Source organism: Aquarana catesbeiana, linkage group LG11 (assembly GCF_042186555.1).
Source record: "Aquarana catesbeiana isolate 2022-GZ linkage group LG11, ASM4218655v1, whole genome shotgun sequence".
NCBI classification, from domain to species: Eukaryota; Metazoa; Chordata; class Amphibia; order Anura; family Ranidae; genus Aquarana; species Aquarana catesbeiana.
In genome coordinates this window covers 258727299-258743693 of record NC_133334.1, presented here as the reverse complement: position 1 = coordinate 258743693, position 16395 = coordinate 258727299, and the positions used below count along the sequence as shown (strand labels likewise).

The following is a 16395-nucleotide window of genomic DNA, read 5'->3' as shown; positions in this document are numbered from 1 at the left end:
TTCTTCTTTTCCTATCTTCCTATCTTCTTTTCCTTCTTTCCTTCCTTCCTCCCTTTCTTCTTCTCTCTTCTTTTCCTTCCTTCCTTTTTCTTCTGCTTTTCCTTCCTTTCTTTTTTTTTCCTTCCTTTCTTCCTTCCATCCTTTCATCTTCTTCTTTCTTCCTTTCTTCTTTTCCTTCATTTCTTCTTCTTTCTTCATTTCCTTCCTTCCTTCCTTCCATCCTTTCATCTTCTTCTTTCTTCTTCTTTTCCTTCCTTTCTTCTTTTCCTTCATTTCTTCTTCTTTCTTCTTTTCCTTCCTTCCTTTATTCTTCTCTTCCTTCCTTCTTCTTCTTTTCCTTCTTCTTTTCCTTCCTTCCTTTCTTCTTTCTTCTTTTCCTTCCATCCTTTCTTCTTTATTTTCTTCTTTCTTCTTCTCCTTCCGTCCTTTCCTTTCTTCTTTTTCTTCTTCTTTTCCTTCCTTCCTTTCTACTTCTTCTTTTCCTTATATTGTTACAACTTGTGTGCACATTTATGCACGTAATATTAATTTATTCCGGTCATTGGATCCTTCCAGAACATGCCTTTAATGCGTTTTTCTTTTTCCTGCCTGTAAGCGCTCCTCTTCAAATACGCCTGTTAATGTCTCTGCGTTCATGGTCACATAGGCTAAGAAAGAAGTGCTTTAAAAAATAAATAAATACTGAATGCCTGTATGAGTGCCATTTTTAGGCTCTGTGTGCCTGAAGGCCAAGAGCCAAATCGCACCAGGACTCAGTGCGGAAAAGGTGCATTTCGTGTGCACACCCCGTTTGAATGCACCGCCCTTGTGATCTGCATGCAGGCACCAATTTATTGTTAACGGCAGCCCAAATGCAGTGCGTTTGTGGACACCAATCACATGGTACCGTGCAGACTGGTGTAGTGCAAGCACCACTTTTTGCCCAGTCTGGTGCATTTTGCAGCCCAGCCATTTGAACGGGCTGTCAAAACGCACTGTATGGGGACACTCACTTTCCCGTGCATTCCTGATGTGACCCGGCTCCAGCTCTCTCACCCCAACCGGAACATATTTTTATATAGATTTTTACAGAATTTTGTATTTATATTTTGTTAATTATTATCCCTGATGAAGGGGGCCGAGATCCCTGAAATGCGCTGGTTCTCCTGTAACGTTCAATCCACATACCAACTATTTAAAGACTGTGATGGTATGCTACTGGTACTTTCCTGTGGACACGGGCAAAGTCCCTCCTGATGGTGTGGAGTTCTCTCATTCCGATTCACCACCCTGTGACTGGACAGTGAAAGGAGTAGCAGTAGACTGATAAGCTCATCTCTCAGTCACTCTGCTCTCTCCTCCTATCAGCATGCTTCTTGTTAGCACATGAACACTGACTGTAGCAAAACTTATTGGCTTCTTGTGCTGCTTCTCCCACTCACAGTCTGAGCTCTGCTGTACAGGAACTGCAAGAGGCTGATACCAGGTCAACTCCACATATGTACACTGCTTGTGTTAAAAAACAATGCCTTTATTGTCAATAATTCTGTGTTGTTTATTGTCAATAATTCTGCGTTGTGTCATTGTAAAAATAAATTACATTTTTTTACAGTTAAAAAAATTTTTTTTAAATGCATTTATTGTTTTTTGGTAATAATTCTGTGTTGTTTATTCTCAATAATTCTGTGTTGTTTATTCTCAATAAGTCTGTGTTGTGTCAACGCAAAAATAAAATGACATTTTTTACAATTAAAAAAATGCATTTATTGTCAATAATTCTGTTTTGTTTATGGTCAATAAGTCTGTGTTTTGCCATCATAAAAATAAATGACATTTTTTTACAGTTAAAAAAATAAAATGCATTTATTGTTTATTGTCAATAATTCTGTGTTGTTTATTGTCAATAATTCTGTGTTTTGTAATCGTAAAAAAAAAAAAAATGACATTTTTTTTACAATAAAAAAACGCATTTATTGTCAATAATTCTGTTTTGTTTATGGTCAACAGGTCTGTGTTTTGCCATCGTAAAAATAAATTACATTTTTTTTACAGTTAAAAAAATAACATAAAATGCATTTATAGTTTATTGTCAATAATTCTGTGTTGTTTATTCCCAATAAGTCTGTGTTTTGCCATCATAAAAATAAATGTTTTTTTTAACAGTTAAAAACATTTTAAAAAATGCATTTATTGTTTTTTGTCAATAATTCTGTGTTGTTTATTGTCAATAAGTCTGTGTTTTGCCATCGTAAAAATAAATGATTTTTTTTTTTTTTTTTTTACAGTTTTTAAAAAAAATGCATTTATTGCTTATCGTCAATAATTCAGTGTTTTGTCATTGTAAAAATAAATGACATTTTTTACAGTTAAAAAAATAAAATAAAATGCATTTATTGTTTACTGTCAATAATTCTATGTTGTTTATGGTCAATAAGTCTGTGTTTTGCCATCGGAAAAATAAATGACATTTTTTTACGGTAAAAAAAAACAAAAAAAACAAAAAAACAATGCATTTATTGTTTATTGTCAATAATTCTGTGTTTTGTCATTGTAAAAATAAATGACTTTTTTTAGTTAAAAAAATAAAATAAAATGTGTTTATTGTCAATAATTCTGTGTTGTTTATGGTCAATAATTCTGTGTTTTGTCATCATAAAATTAAATGAAATTTTTTTACAATTAAAAAAAAAGAATGCATTTATTGTTTATTGTCAATAATTGTGTGTTTTGTCATCATAAAATTAAATGACATTTTTTTACAATTAAAAAAATAAAAAATGCATTTATTGTCAATAATTCTGTGTTTTGTCATCGTAAAGATAAATTAATTTTTTTACAGTTAAACAAACAAACAATGCATTTAATGATGTACTATTGAATAAATAAAAATTCCCTTTTACAAAAAAAAAAAATGGTCTGCCCTTAGCCTCTTACCTGTATCTGCCCATTGTGGGGCCCCTTGGGGCCGTACATGCACTCCACAGTTGCGGTTTTCTTCTCCATTAGGTGGATTCGGAATACGGGTTTCAGCCTCATGGGTTCGTCCACGTGCGGATCGTGAGGAGGTAGGTACATCCAGCCGATGATGAAGAGTCCGTCCACCTGCAAGACAGAGCCACGGTTACTTGGCGTCCACATCCTCAGAGCCATTGGTGTGGGGGGGTGTCACAGGGACAATGACCTGCCCCCACATTGGTCACTATTAGGGATGAGCTTCGAGTTCGAGTCGAACTCATGTTCGACTCGAACATTGGCTGTTCGCAAGTTCGCCGAACAGCGAACAATTTGGGGTGTTCGCGCCAAATTCGAATGCCGCGGAACACCCTTTAAAAGTCTATGGGAGAAATCAAAAGTGCTCATTTTAAAGGCTAATATGCAAGTTATTGTCATAAAAAGTGTTTGGGGACCCAGGTCCTGCCCCAGGGGACATGGATCAATGCAAAAAAAAGTTTTAAAAACGGCTGTTTTTTCAGGAGCAGTGATGTTAATAATGCTTAAAGTCAAACAATAAAAGTGTAATATCCCTTTAAATTTCATACCTGGGGGGTGTCTATAGTATGCCTGTAAAGGGGCGCATGTTTCCTGTGTTTAGAACAGTCTGACAGCAAAATGACATTTTGAAGGAAAAAACTCATTTAAAACTACCCGCGGCTATTGCATTGCCGACAATACACATAGAAGTTCATTGATAAAAACGGCATGGGAATTCCCCAAAGGGGAACCCCGAACCAAAATTTAAAAAAAAAAATGACGTGGGAGTCCCCCTAAATTCCATACCAGGCCCTTCAGGTCTGATATGGATATTAAGGGGAACCCCGGCCAAAATAAAAAAAAAAAATGACGTGGGGTTCCCCCTAAATTCCATACCAGACCCTTCAGGTCTGGTATGGATTTTAAGGGGAACCCCGCGCCAAAAAAAAAAAAAAAAAAAAAACGGCGTGGGGTCCCCCCAAAAATCCATACCAGACCCTTATCCGAGCACGCAACCTGGCAGGCCGCAGGAAAAGAGGGGGGGACGAGAGTGCGGCCCCCCCCCCTCCTGAACCGTACCAGGCCACATGCCCTCAACATTGGGAGGGTGCTTTGCGGTAGCCCCCCAAAACACCTTGTCCCCATGTTGATGAGGACAAGGGCCTCATCCTCACAACCCTGGCCGGTGGTTGTGGGGGTCTGCGGGCGGGGGGCTTATCGGAATCTGGAAGCCCCCTTTAACAAGGGGACCCCCAGATCCCGGCCCCCCCCTGTGTGAAATGGTAAGGGGGTACAAAAGTACCCCTACCATTTCACTAAAAAACTGTCAAAAATGTTAAAAATGACAAGAGACAGTTTTTGACAATTCCTTTATTTAAATACTTCTTCTTTCGTCTATCTTCCTTCATCTTCTGGTTCTTCTGGCTCTTCTGGTTCATCCTCCGGCGTTCTCGTCCAGCATCTCCTCCGCGGCGTCTTCTATCTTCTTCTCCTCGGGCCGCTCCGCACCCATGGCATGGGGGGGAGGCTCCCGCTCTTCTCTTCTTCTTTTCTTCTCTTCTTCATTTTCTTCTCCGGGCCGCTCCTCACACATGCTAGCATGGAGGGAGGCTCCCGCTGTGTGACGGCGCTCCTCGTCTGACAGTTCTTAAATAACGGGGGGCGGGGCCACCCGGTGACCCCGCCCCCCTCTGACGCATGGTGACTTGACGGGACTTCCCTGTGACGTCACGGGGAATGCCACAGGGAAGTTCCGTCATGTCCCGTGCGTCAGAGGGGGCGGGGTCACCGGGTGGCCCCGCCCCCCTTTATTTAAGGACTGTCAGACGAGGAGCGCCGTCACACAGCGGGAGCCTCCCTCCATGCCAGCATGGATGCGGAGCGGCCCGGAGAAGAAAATGAAGAAGAGAAGAAGAGAAGAAGATGAAGAAGAAGAGAAGAGCGGGAGAAGAAAGAAGAAGTATTTAAATAAAGGAATTGTCAAAAACTGTCTCTTGTCATTTTTAACATTTTTGACAGTTTTTTAGTGAAATGGTAGGGGTACTTTTGTACCCCCTTACCATTTCACACAGGGGGGGGGGCCGGGATCTGGGGGTCCCCTTAAAGGGGGCTTCCAGATTCCGTTAAGCCCCCCGCCCGCAGACCCCCACAACCACCGGCCAGGGTTGTGGGGATGAGGCCCTTGTCCTCATCAACATGGGGACAAGGTGTTTTGGGGGGGCTACCCCAAAGCACCCTCCCAATGTTGAGGGCATGTGGCCTGGTATGGTTCAGGAGGGAGGGGGGGCCGCACTCTCGTCCCCCCCTCTTTTCCTGCGGCCTGCCAGGTTGCGTGCTCGGATAAGGGTCTGGTATGGATATTTGGGGGGACCCCACGCCGTTTTTTTTTTTTTAATTTTGGCCGGGGTTCCCCTTAATATCCATACCAGACCTGAAGGGCCTGGTATGGAATTTAGGTGGACACCCACGTCATTTTTTTTTTTAAATTTTGGTTCGGGGTTCCCCTTTGGGGAAATCCCATGCCGTTTTTATCAATGAACTTCTATGTGTATTGTCGGCAATGCAATAGCCGCGGGTAGTTTTAAATGAGTTTTTTCCTTCAAAATGTCATTTTGCTGTCAGACTGTTCTAAACACAGGAAACATGCGCCCCTTTACAGGCATACTATAGACACCCCCCAGGTACACTGCTCCTGAAAAAACGGCCGTTTTTAAAACTTTTTTTTGCATTGATCCATGTCCCCTGGGGCAGGACCCAGGTCCCCAAACACTTTTTATGACAATAACTTGCATATTAGCCTTTAAAATTAGCACTTTTGATTATTCATGTTCGTGTCCCATAGACTTTAACGGTGTTCGTGTGTTCGAACAAACTTTTTTCCTGTTCGCATGTTCTGGTGCGAACCGAACAGGGGGGTGTTCGGCTCATCCCTAGTCACTATATAAAAACAGACACATTGTCTCAACTTCAAACTGAGATTTCCCTTTTAGGGGAACTTGCCAATAGAAGAGGACCTCCTCGTCTTCGGGAAACTTTGTCTCAGGTCTGCTGAACTCATCTTTAGATTGAAAACACCACATGCCTGGTTGAGGTGCCCTAGTGGGGGACACCAAGAACTACACTCACCCTTAATCCATCCATTATTATATATGTGCTCCAACTTTGGAGGCTCTCAAAATTTTATAAAATTTATAGAGTTAGGACTGCAGTACTCTGGGGTGCCGTGTCGCGGCCTATGCAGCTAACGCATATATTTGCAAATGTGTGCAAACTAAACCCCTGGTTTTAACGTGACCTGTTAGGACAATTCAGGTTTGTTGCAGGCTGGCTGGAAAGTTGAGCTGAGAACTGTTCTTTGTTGTTTTTTGACATGTGTCGCCCTTCCATGTGCTCCCTCCTGCAAAAGCCAGTTAGGGCCCATTCACACCTCTAAGCTCCAAAACACTGGAGAATAAAAAAAAAAATCAATCATTCCCTATAGAGATGGTTCACATCTCCACGCCACGTCACCTGAAGCCAAACGCCTGAAGCACAAAAAAAGTTCTGGAGCTTTTTTGTAGCTTGATTCGGGCAGATTTGAGCGGTTTTGGTGCGTTTTTATTCCCAAAGAGACAAATGGAAAAGCACCATTCGCGTGTTTTGTTGTGTGCTTTTGTGTGATTTTCTGCTCAAATAATAAACAAAAAAAAAATAGTAGTAATATATGAATAAATAAATGTAAAATTAAATACACAAATAACTAAAAATCCTCATAAATAAAATAAATTAATAAAACATAAATAACAAATAATTATTATTAATAATAATAAACACCCAAACCTGAACAAAATAATAATTTACTTATTTTGTGTTAGGGTGTTTAGTTATTTATTATTATTTTGTTTTTTTAAGGGTTAGGGGTTAATTATTTATTAATACATAGTATTCATTTATTGAATTTATTTATTTGGGTATTAGTATTAGTAGTATTAATAGTAGTAGTAGTGGTAACACTCTAAAAAATAAACCTAACCCTTAATCCTAAACCCAAGTCCTAATCCTAACCTAACCTAACCCCTTACTCTAATGAAAAAAAATTATAATAAATGAAAAATAATTAAAAAAAAAAAAAAAAAAGAAAGAAAAGCTAATGGTAAAGCTAAAAAATCTAAAAAAAACTAGCAACAAATGATGCAACAGATAATAGTTTTCTCTATTGGTTAATAAAAAAAAAAAAAAAAAAAAAAGAAAAGCTCAAAATCGCTGTATAAAAACACGCAAGTAGCGCAAAAAAAAAAAAAAAAAAAAAAAAACACGCCAACATTGCACATAAAAAAACGCCGGAAAAACGCTCAGGTGTGAATGTAGCCTTCTAGGTTGGGACGGTTGCCATTTGTTTGTACACTCGGCAGGAGTTTACGGTCATACAAAATCAGCTTTAACCACTTGCCGACCAATCACAGAGTGTCTGATGTGGGCAGAGTGTCTGATGTGGGCAGAGTGTCTGATGTGGGCAGAGTGTCTGATGTGGGCCCTGATGTGGGCAGAGTGTCTGATGGGAACCCCGATGTAGGCAGAGTGTCTGATGGGGACCCCGATGTAGGCAGAGTGTCTGATGGGGACCCCGATGTAGGCAGAGTGTCTGATGGGGACCCCGATGTAGGCAGAGTGTCTGATGGGGACCCCGATGTAGGCAGAGTGTCTGATGGGGACCCCGATGTAGGCAGAGTGTCTGATGGGGACCCCGATGTAGGCAGAGTGTCTGATGGGGACCCCGATGTAGGCAGAGTGTCTGATGGGGACCCCGATGTAGGCAGAGTGTCTGATGGGGACCCCGATGTAGGCAGAGTGTCTGATGGGGACCCCGATTTAGGCAGAGTGTCTGATGGGGACCCCAATGTAGGCAGAGTGTCTGATGGGGACCCCAATGTAGGCAGAGTGTCTGATGGGGACCCCGATGAAGGCAGAGTATCTGATGGGGACCCCGATGTAGGCAGAGTGTCTGATGGGGACCCCGATGTAGGCAGAGTGTCTGATGGGGACCCCGATGTAGGCAGAGTGTCTGATGGGGACCCCGATGTAGGCAGAGTGTCTGATGGGGACCCCGATGTAGGTAGAGTGTCTGATGGGGACCCTGATGTAGGCAGAGTGTCTGATGGGGACCCTGATGTAGGCAGAGTGTCTGATGGGGACCCTGATGTAGGCAGTGTGTCTGATGGGGACCATGATGTAGGCAGAGTGTCTGATGGGGACCCCGATGTAGGCAGAGTGTCTGATGGGAACCCTGACGTAAGGGGGACTCTGATGAGGACTCTAAATTAGTGAGGACAGAAGTTTAATCTGTTCATAGTTTGCATACCCTGGTTCCTCCCTCCCCCTTCATCAGGATGCTGCCATTTTTAAATAAAACTTTTCCAATTTAAATTTAATTAGATCTAGTGATGTCATCACTGGGACTCTGTGCTTCTCTACGCAATGCAGGCAGATCTATGACTGTTGGGAGGGACCAGCAGGGGGCTGTACATAACTTCCTGAAAACATCACAGCCCCCTGCCTCAGTACTCCTCTCAAGAGCCCTCAGTCCTGACACAAGCAGTGGGAGGTGTTATGCAAATATCAAAATGCTGCGATGGGTGGATGTCAGTCTGGAGTGGTGGGTGTTCCTAGGCAGGCTGTATTTACATTCAGACTGCCGATATGTGATGCCGAGCCTCAATGGTTAAAAGAACTGATATCCAACGAATGAAAGGGATGGGCCAGGGACAGTCTTTTTTTTTTTTGAAAGCTTATGGCGTGCATAACGCACCCAAAAACTTCACCCGGTGCCAAAAAAATGTGCACACACATAAAGAGTGAACGCAAAAAAGTGCAACGGGTACACAGACGTGCCAATTCCCTGATCCCCCAGGGCGTTAGGCTCCAGACGGGGACAAAGGTACTTTACAATGGTCTATCTGGCCGAAACCAGACAGACCCCGTTCTCTGGAGGGCCTACTGAAACAGAACCCACCCAAGTACTAGGTGGGGCTCCCCCGAAGGGAGACCCCATGAGAGAGGCGAACTAAGCCAAAAGGCCATGTCCACCCCTTCCCAAGACTTTCAGGGCTGGCCCGAGGACCCGCATCCTTACTCGTCACACAGCGAGACAAAACTGTGTACAAACATAAAAAGACAAAACAGAGACAAACATAGGCATCAATCAAAATAAAATAAATAAAAGAAAGTGGGGGAGGGATAGTGGAGAGGAGAGTGAAAAAGGTGGCCATTGTGTAAAACAATGACCAGACCCTCCGGCCAAGAATAAAACATTCCTCTGGTCCCAGCCAAAAGGCCCGGCCCAAGAGGCAGCGTGTTCTATGAAAGCGTGTTCTATGGTGCAGTGACCGTGGTGCCTCAAATCAAAGTGACTGCCACTCACAGTTATTTTATGGCACCCCTGGACTGCCACTCCAGGGGTACTTACTCCATATTTAATCGGTAATTACTTACTCCATAGGCTTTCAAAACCAACCCTGACCAACAGCCCAGGCCGATGCAGCCCGCCCCAGCCAGGAAGGTATCAGAACATCATGAGAGCCACATAGGGAGACCAAATTGACAAAGCCTCCCCATGGGTCCCAGTGCTCCCACCTAATTATATTCGGCGGTACTGGCCAATTCCCCTCAATAACACCAAAAAGGGGCAGGCTTTCCCAACCGAAAAACTGAAGGGGGCAGAAACCACACCAACCTAGGCCAGAAGGCCAAGGACCCGACCCTTCAGCCAGACCCAGTGGTTCTCCATCCCCATCAGAAGGCTTCCCTTTCGGCTACGAACCATTCCAGGTCACCTTTACTCCAGCAGGTTTTGCATAGCAACCGCCATCCCATCTCTATCTCGCCATAGATCAGGGACGGAAGCAAGCACCACCTCCTGGAAACTGATAAGAACAGATACAACACTTGATCTGTCAGGCTAGATGATGCTGGGCGTCCTCTAGCCAGGAAATGAGGCGGGCTCCACCTGACTTGCTGCAGATTCTAATGCACATTTATGAGAAGCTCACAGTGTGCAGTGAAATCAGAGTAAGCCATTTCAGTCCAGGAGAGGAGCCGGTACAACTGTGCAAGACTGGAGGGAAGGCCGGAGGTCAGATTTAAGTCATAGAGCAGGGGTCTTCAAAGTACAGCCCACCAGTTGTTAAGAAACTACAATTCCCATCATGCCTAGCCATGTCTATGAATGTCAGAGTTTTACAATGCCACATGGGACGTGTAGTTCCGCAACAGCTGGAGGGCCGTAATTTGAAGATCCCTGTCATAGAGTGAAGCGGGAACTGCGGGGGGGGGGGGGGGGGGGGCGGATGTGCCACCATAAGCTGCATAGTGAGCGGTCATGCGGCTCTGGCTTGGCACAGCCCCTCCCCTCCGGGTGATGGCACCGAGCGCGGTGCAGATCTCAGCCCACCAGTATTTGCTGGAATTATTATCATTGCTGGAAGTCAGCAGAAAAACGGCTTTATGAAACGCTGAAACTCACTGTCCTGGTTCTGCACTTCCCCGGAGACGTATAGATGGAGGGGGGGGGATGGGGGGGCTGTTATCTGCAGAGTGCAGACTCAAATTAGGAATGCCTGATAATAGAAGGTGGAGCCGAGCCAAACTCAGAGAACCCGATGAGGTCACATGGCTGCAAAACGAAACATGGAGTTACAACGTGACTCCGCTAAGAATAAGATTAGATTGAGAGTTGAACCATTTGGGGGAGGGGGGGCATATAGTAAATGTGCAGATAATGGATATTCATTTTTACACCTAATGGAAAAGGGGGCGCCATTGAGCTGATGGGGATTTGTAGGTCCCAGCATGCCCTGGCCATGGTCACCCGCATCGTGTTTTTTTTTGGCAGCCTCTATATAGAATATTCGTCTCTCCCAGTCCAGGTGTTCAATGTCAGTTTCTATCTATAGACCTGATTACCGTCACCTCGGTCATAACCATACCGTCATTTACACAGAGGGTTCCAAGTCTAGAATGCTGAATGAAGGATAATGAGCAAGCCCAAACCAACCTATTACATTCTCTGTTTAATTTGTTAACTTATCCTGGAAATATGCATGCTGGGATCTAATTAGTTGTTATAGGGAGCAGAAGGTCCAATAGACACCTTTTTGCTACATTGTCCAAGTCCTGATAACAGGGGAGTTTTGGCCCCTACATTGTCAAAATCCCTGTTGGGGGGGGGGGATTATGGCCCCTATACTGTCCAATTAATGATTAAGGGTTTTTTTTTTTTGGCCCCTACATTGTTTATAGCCCTGATCAGTAGGGAGTTTCAACCTCGTACATTGTCCAAGCTGCGATGATGTGACGTTTTGGGCCCCTACATCGTCTAAGCCCCAATAAAATGGAAGTCTTGGTCCCGACATTGTCCAAGATCTGGGTGAAGGGGAGTTTTGACCCCCTACATTGTCCAAAATTTGGTAAAAGGGGGGATTTTTGGTTCAGACATTGTCCAGATCTGTTGAATGGGGCGTTTTGGCCCCTTCATTGTGCAAGCCCTGGTGAAGGGGGAGTTTTGGAGAAAACATTGTCAAAGCCCTGTTTAGGGGAAGTTATGGCCCCTATAATGTCCAAATCCTGCTGAAGGTTTTTTTTTTTTTATTCTGGGCCCATACATTGTTCATAACCCTGGTGAGCAGGGAGATTCTACTCAAAATTGCCCAAGCCCTGATGAAGGGGAATTTTTGACTGCTACAACGTCCAAGCCCTGATGAAGAGGGAATTTAGCTGTACGGTGTCCAAGCCCCGATGAAGGGGAAGTTTTGGCCCCTACAGTGTCCAAGCCATGCTTAAGGAAGATTTTGGCTCCTACATTATCCAAACTTTATTAGGGGGTGGGTGGGGGATCCCTTCATTGCCCAAGCTCTGATGAACGGAAAGTTTTGGCCCCTACACTGTCCAAGCCCAGATGAATATTGAGTCTTAGACACAGTCCAAAGCCCTGATGAAGGAAGATTTTTCGTCGTATGTTGTCCAAGCTCTGAAGAAGGGGGAGTTTTGACCCTTTCATTGGCCAAACCCTGATAAATGAAGTCTCGGTTCCTACATTGTCCAAGTTCCTGATGAAGATAGGTGTTTTGACCCCTACGTTGTCCCAAGATCTGATAAATGAAGAGCCCCTACATCATCCAACCAAGCCCCAATGAAGGGGAGGTTTTGGCCCCTACATTGCCCAAGCCCTAATAAAGGGGGATTTTTGGCCCCTACATGTGAAGGCGGAGTCTCAGACGCTACATTGTCATAGCCCCAACGAAAGTGGATTTTTGGGCCCCTACATTGTCCAAACCATGATGAAAGTGGAGTTTTGGCCCCTATATTGTCCAAGCCCTAATGAAGGGGGATTTTTGACTTCTACATTGTCCAAGCCCCAAAGAAGAGGAAGTTTTGGCCCGGTACTTTGTCAAAGCTCTGATGACTAGTGGATTTTTGGCCCCTTTATTGCCCATGGCATGATGAAGAGGTGTTTTGGCTCTACAGCATCCAAGACCTGATGAAGGGGGATTTTTGGTCCTACATTGTTCAAGCCTCAATAAAATGGGAGTCTCTGTCCCTATGTTGTCCAAGTCTCTGATGAAGAGAGGCGTTCTGGCCCTACATTGTCCAAGCCCTGTTGAAGGGGGAGTTTTGGCCCCTACATTGTCCAAGCCCTGTCAAAGGGGATTTTTGGCCCCCCTTGGCCACCTTTTGAATTCTATGGTCACGTGATAATAACAATAAAAAATCTTGGACTCGTGACCCCCATCTCTTGGGGGAGCCCATTCCCTGCTTTGTAGAGAGCTGCCATTAGGCATAACCAACAATTCCTCACAAAGGGATCTGGGGCCAGCGCCTCACCCCTATCTCACCCTAGACAGAGATCTGAGGCTGGGGAGGAAAGAGCTTCTGGCGTCACATGACCAGCACACCAGGAAGTCAGTAGAAGTGTGGTCCTATCCGTCTAGCATAGGTTCAATGCCAAGCTGAATTTGGCAGCATCGTTTTTTACAGATCTCTGCCTGTCTGAAGTCTTGCAACAGCGACACAAATAAGGCAAATGGGCGCTCTGGGAATAATCCAGTACAGCAATTTGAGGACATGAAGGGAATCTAAGGACGAGGAGGACCAGACAAGGACATGAACAGCTCCGGTATGTAATGATATTAGGTTGGATATTATTTACAGATGATGACTCTGGTTTACCAGATGCGTGATTAGACTTATGGCTATAATGAATAGGCCCTCCCATAGCTTCCTGCTACCTATTTTTGAATCCATTGTACATTGCTACAGTATATGACTGCACTATATAACATGTATTAGTCACGGTAAAAAAAATTTCAGACCTTTGCTCCTCCCCCATTACTCACCACCACGTTGAGGAGTCCTCCATACGGGCCGAGGTCGGGCTGCCACAAGCCTAAGATGTCACGATACTGATGGAGCACTAAATAAAAAAAAATAAAAAAGACCAATAGTAACATCACTGAACGTTTCCTCATCGCAACATTACAGCTGCCCTGCGCACAACACTGCAGACATTCAAACTGCCCAAGCTGCCCACTCCAAGGCCACGCGCACTGCAGGACAGGGAAAGAAAAGTTCCTAGCAATGAAAGTGTATCTAAAACCCAAAACAATAATTGTACTATACTGCAGCTTACCTAACCCTTAGATGTAGTGGTTGCATTTGTTTTTTTTTCCCCAGACTTTTTCCCTTTATTTTCATTGGGTGATCCTGCCAGTAACAAACTTTCTGTCCTAGGGGTGACAAGCTCACCCCCTTTTAATGGGCAGTGTTGTCACCCTTGTACAAGACTATGGAACATTCTCCTCTCTTTTATAACATTGGGGAGGTGCTCTATAGTACAGAGATAAATGGGATTGATGTAACTGAGTACAGGAAGTTATCAGCTCACAAGATTTCTGGCAGGATCAACAGGTATTTTAAACACTTTCAATGGTGTATTTAACAGACAAAATAAGATAAGGTCATTGTTAGGGTTTACATACACTTTAATTTGACAGTTAACAAAAAGAATCATATAAAAAAAAAAAAATGCTAATAAAAGCAGAGGTCTCCGGTGCAGATATATTCACATACATTAAGCTCATCTCCGCTATGAAGCAGCCTGATCTATGGGAGTGGTGGGGTCCTGAACAGATCATGTGACAAAAATTGACGGCAAGACTCAGGTTACCGCAACATGGACCAATGAGAAGTCCAGATTGGGTCACATGACTGAACCTGAAAAGTATCCATTCAGTGTATACACCTGAGACCTCAGCTTTCACTAAGAGAGGACTACCAAATTGTTTGTATTTGCCAGAGTTGAAAAGTTCTGGTGTTCACTATAGAGGGGGGGGTGAAAGAGAGAGATGAAAACAGGAGAGAGAGAGAGAGAGAAGAGAGATGAAAAGAGGGAGAGAGAGAGAGAGATGAAAAGAGGAGAGAGAGAGAGAGATGAAAAGAGGAGAGAGAGAGAGAGATGAAAAGAGGAGAGAGAGAGAGAGATGAAAAGAGGAGAGAGAGAGAGAGATGAAAAGAGGAGAGAGAGAGAGAGATGAAAAGAGGAGAGAGAGAGAGATGAAAAGAGGAGAGAGAGAGAGATGAAAAGAGGAGAGAGAGAGAGAGATGAAAAGAGGAGAGAGAGAGAGAGAGATGAAAAGAGGAGAGAGAGAGAGAGATGAAAAGAGGAGAGAGAGAGAGATGAAAAGAGGAGAGAGAGAGAGAGATGGATGAAAAGAGGAGAGAGAGAGATGAAAAGAGGAGAGAGAGAGAGAGAGATAGAGAGAGAGAGAGAGAGAGAGAGAGAGATGAATAGAGGAGAGGGTGACACAGAGAGAGAGAGGTGACACAGAGAGAGAGAGGTGACACAGAGAGAGAGAGGTGACAGAGAGAGGTGACAGAGAGAGAGAGAGAGGTGACAGAGAGAGAGAGAGGGTGACAGAGAGAGAGAGGTGACAGAGAGAGAGAGAGGTGACAGAGCGAGAGAGAGGTGACAGAGCGAGAGAGAGGTGACAGAGCGAGAGAGAGGTGACAGAGCGAGAGAGAGGTGACAGAGAGAGAGAGAGAGAGAGAGGAGAGAGAGAGGAGAGAGAGAGAGAGGTGAGAGAGAGAGGTGAGAGAGAGAGGTGAGAGAGAGAGGAGAGAGAGAGAGAGAGAGAGAGAGAGAGAGAGGAGAGAGAGAGAGAGGAGAGAGAGAGAGAGGAGACAGAGAGAGAGAGAGGTGACAGAGAGAGGAGAGAGGTGAGCAGAGAGAGAGAGAGAGGTGACAGAGAGAGAGAGAGGTGACAGAGAGAGAGAGGTGACAGAGAGAGAGACGGTGACAGAGAGAGAGAGGTGACAGAGAGAGAGAGAGGTGACAGAGAGAGAGAGGTGACAGAGAGAGAGAGAGGTGACAGAGAGAGAGAGAGGTGACAGAGAGAGAGAGAGGTGACAGAGAGAGAGGTGACAGAGAGAGAGGTGACAGAGAGAGAGAGAGGTGACAGAGAGAGAGGTGACAGAGAGAGAGAGAGAGGTGACAGAGAGAGGGTGACAGAGAGAGGTGACAGAGAGAGAGAGGTGACACAGAGAGAGAGAGGTGACAGAGAGAGGTGACAGAGAGAGAGAGAGAGGTGACACAGAGAGAGGTGAGAGAGAGAGAGAGGTGACACAGAGAGAGAGAGAGAGAGGTGACAGAGAGAGAGAGGTGACAGAGAGAGAGAGAGGTGACAGAGAGAGAGAGAGGTGACAGAGAGAGAGAGGTGACAGAGAGAGAGAGGTGACAGAGAGAGAGAGAGGTGACAGAGAGAGAGAGAGGTGACAGAGAGAGAGGTGACAGAGAGAGAGAGGTGACAGAGAGAGAGAGGTGACACAGAGAGAGAGGTGACACAGAGAGAGAGAGAGAGAGGTGACACAGAGAGAGAGAGGTGACACAGAGAGAGAGAGGTGACACAGAGAGAGAGAGGTGACACAGAGAGAGAGAGAGGTGACAGAGAGAGAGAGAGGTGACAGAGAGAGAGAGAGGTGACAGAGAGAGAGGTGACAGAGAGAGAGGTGACAGAGAGAGAGGTGACAGAGAGAGAGGTGACAGAGAGAGAGAGGTGACAGAGAGAGAGAGGTGACAGAGAGAGAGAGAGGGAGAGGTGACACAGAGAGAGAGGTGACACAGAGAGAGAGAGGTGACACAGAGAGAGAGAGGTGACACAGAGAGAGAGAGGTGACAGAGAGAGAGGGGGGTGAGAGAGAGAGAGGGGGGGTGAGCGGAGAGAGAGAGAGAGAGAGAGGGAGAGAGGGAGAGGAGAGAGAGGGGAGAGAGAGAGAGGGGTGACAGAGAGAGAGGGTGACAGAGAGAGAGGAGGGTTGACAGAGAGAGAGGGGGTGACAGAGAGAGAGGGGTGACAGAGAGAGAGGGGTGACAGAGAGAGAGGGGTGACAGAGAGAGAGAGGTGACAGAGAGAGAGGGGT

The 16395-nt window shown here is 45.0% G+C and overlaps 1 protein-coding gene across 4 annotated transcripts in view; it reads right to left on the bottom strand.

Moving 5' to 3' along the window:
- The window catches only part of FBXO31 (F-box protein 31), a 50586-nt gene that overhangs the window by 18389 nt on the left and 15802 nt on the right, over positions 1–16395 (bottom strand). For all 4 annotated transcript variants that reach the window (XM_073605727.1, XM_073605728.1, XM_073605729.1 and 1 more), the window contains 2 exons: positions 13317–13393; positions 2914–3081 (listed from right to left, as the gene is read on the bottom strand). In XM_073605727.1, coding sequence (XP_073461828.1) covers positions 2914–3081; positions 13317–13393 — 245 coding nt within the window. The remainder of the gene's footprint in view (positions 1–2913; positions 3082–13316; positions 13394–16395) is intronic.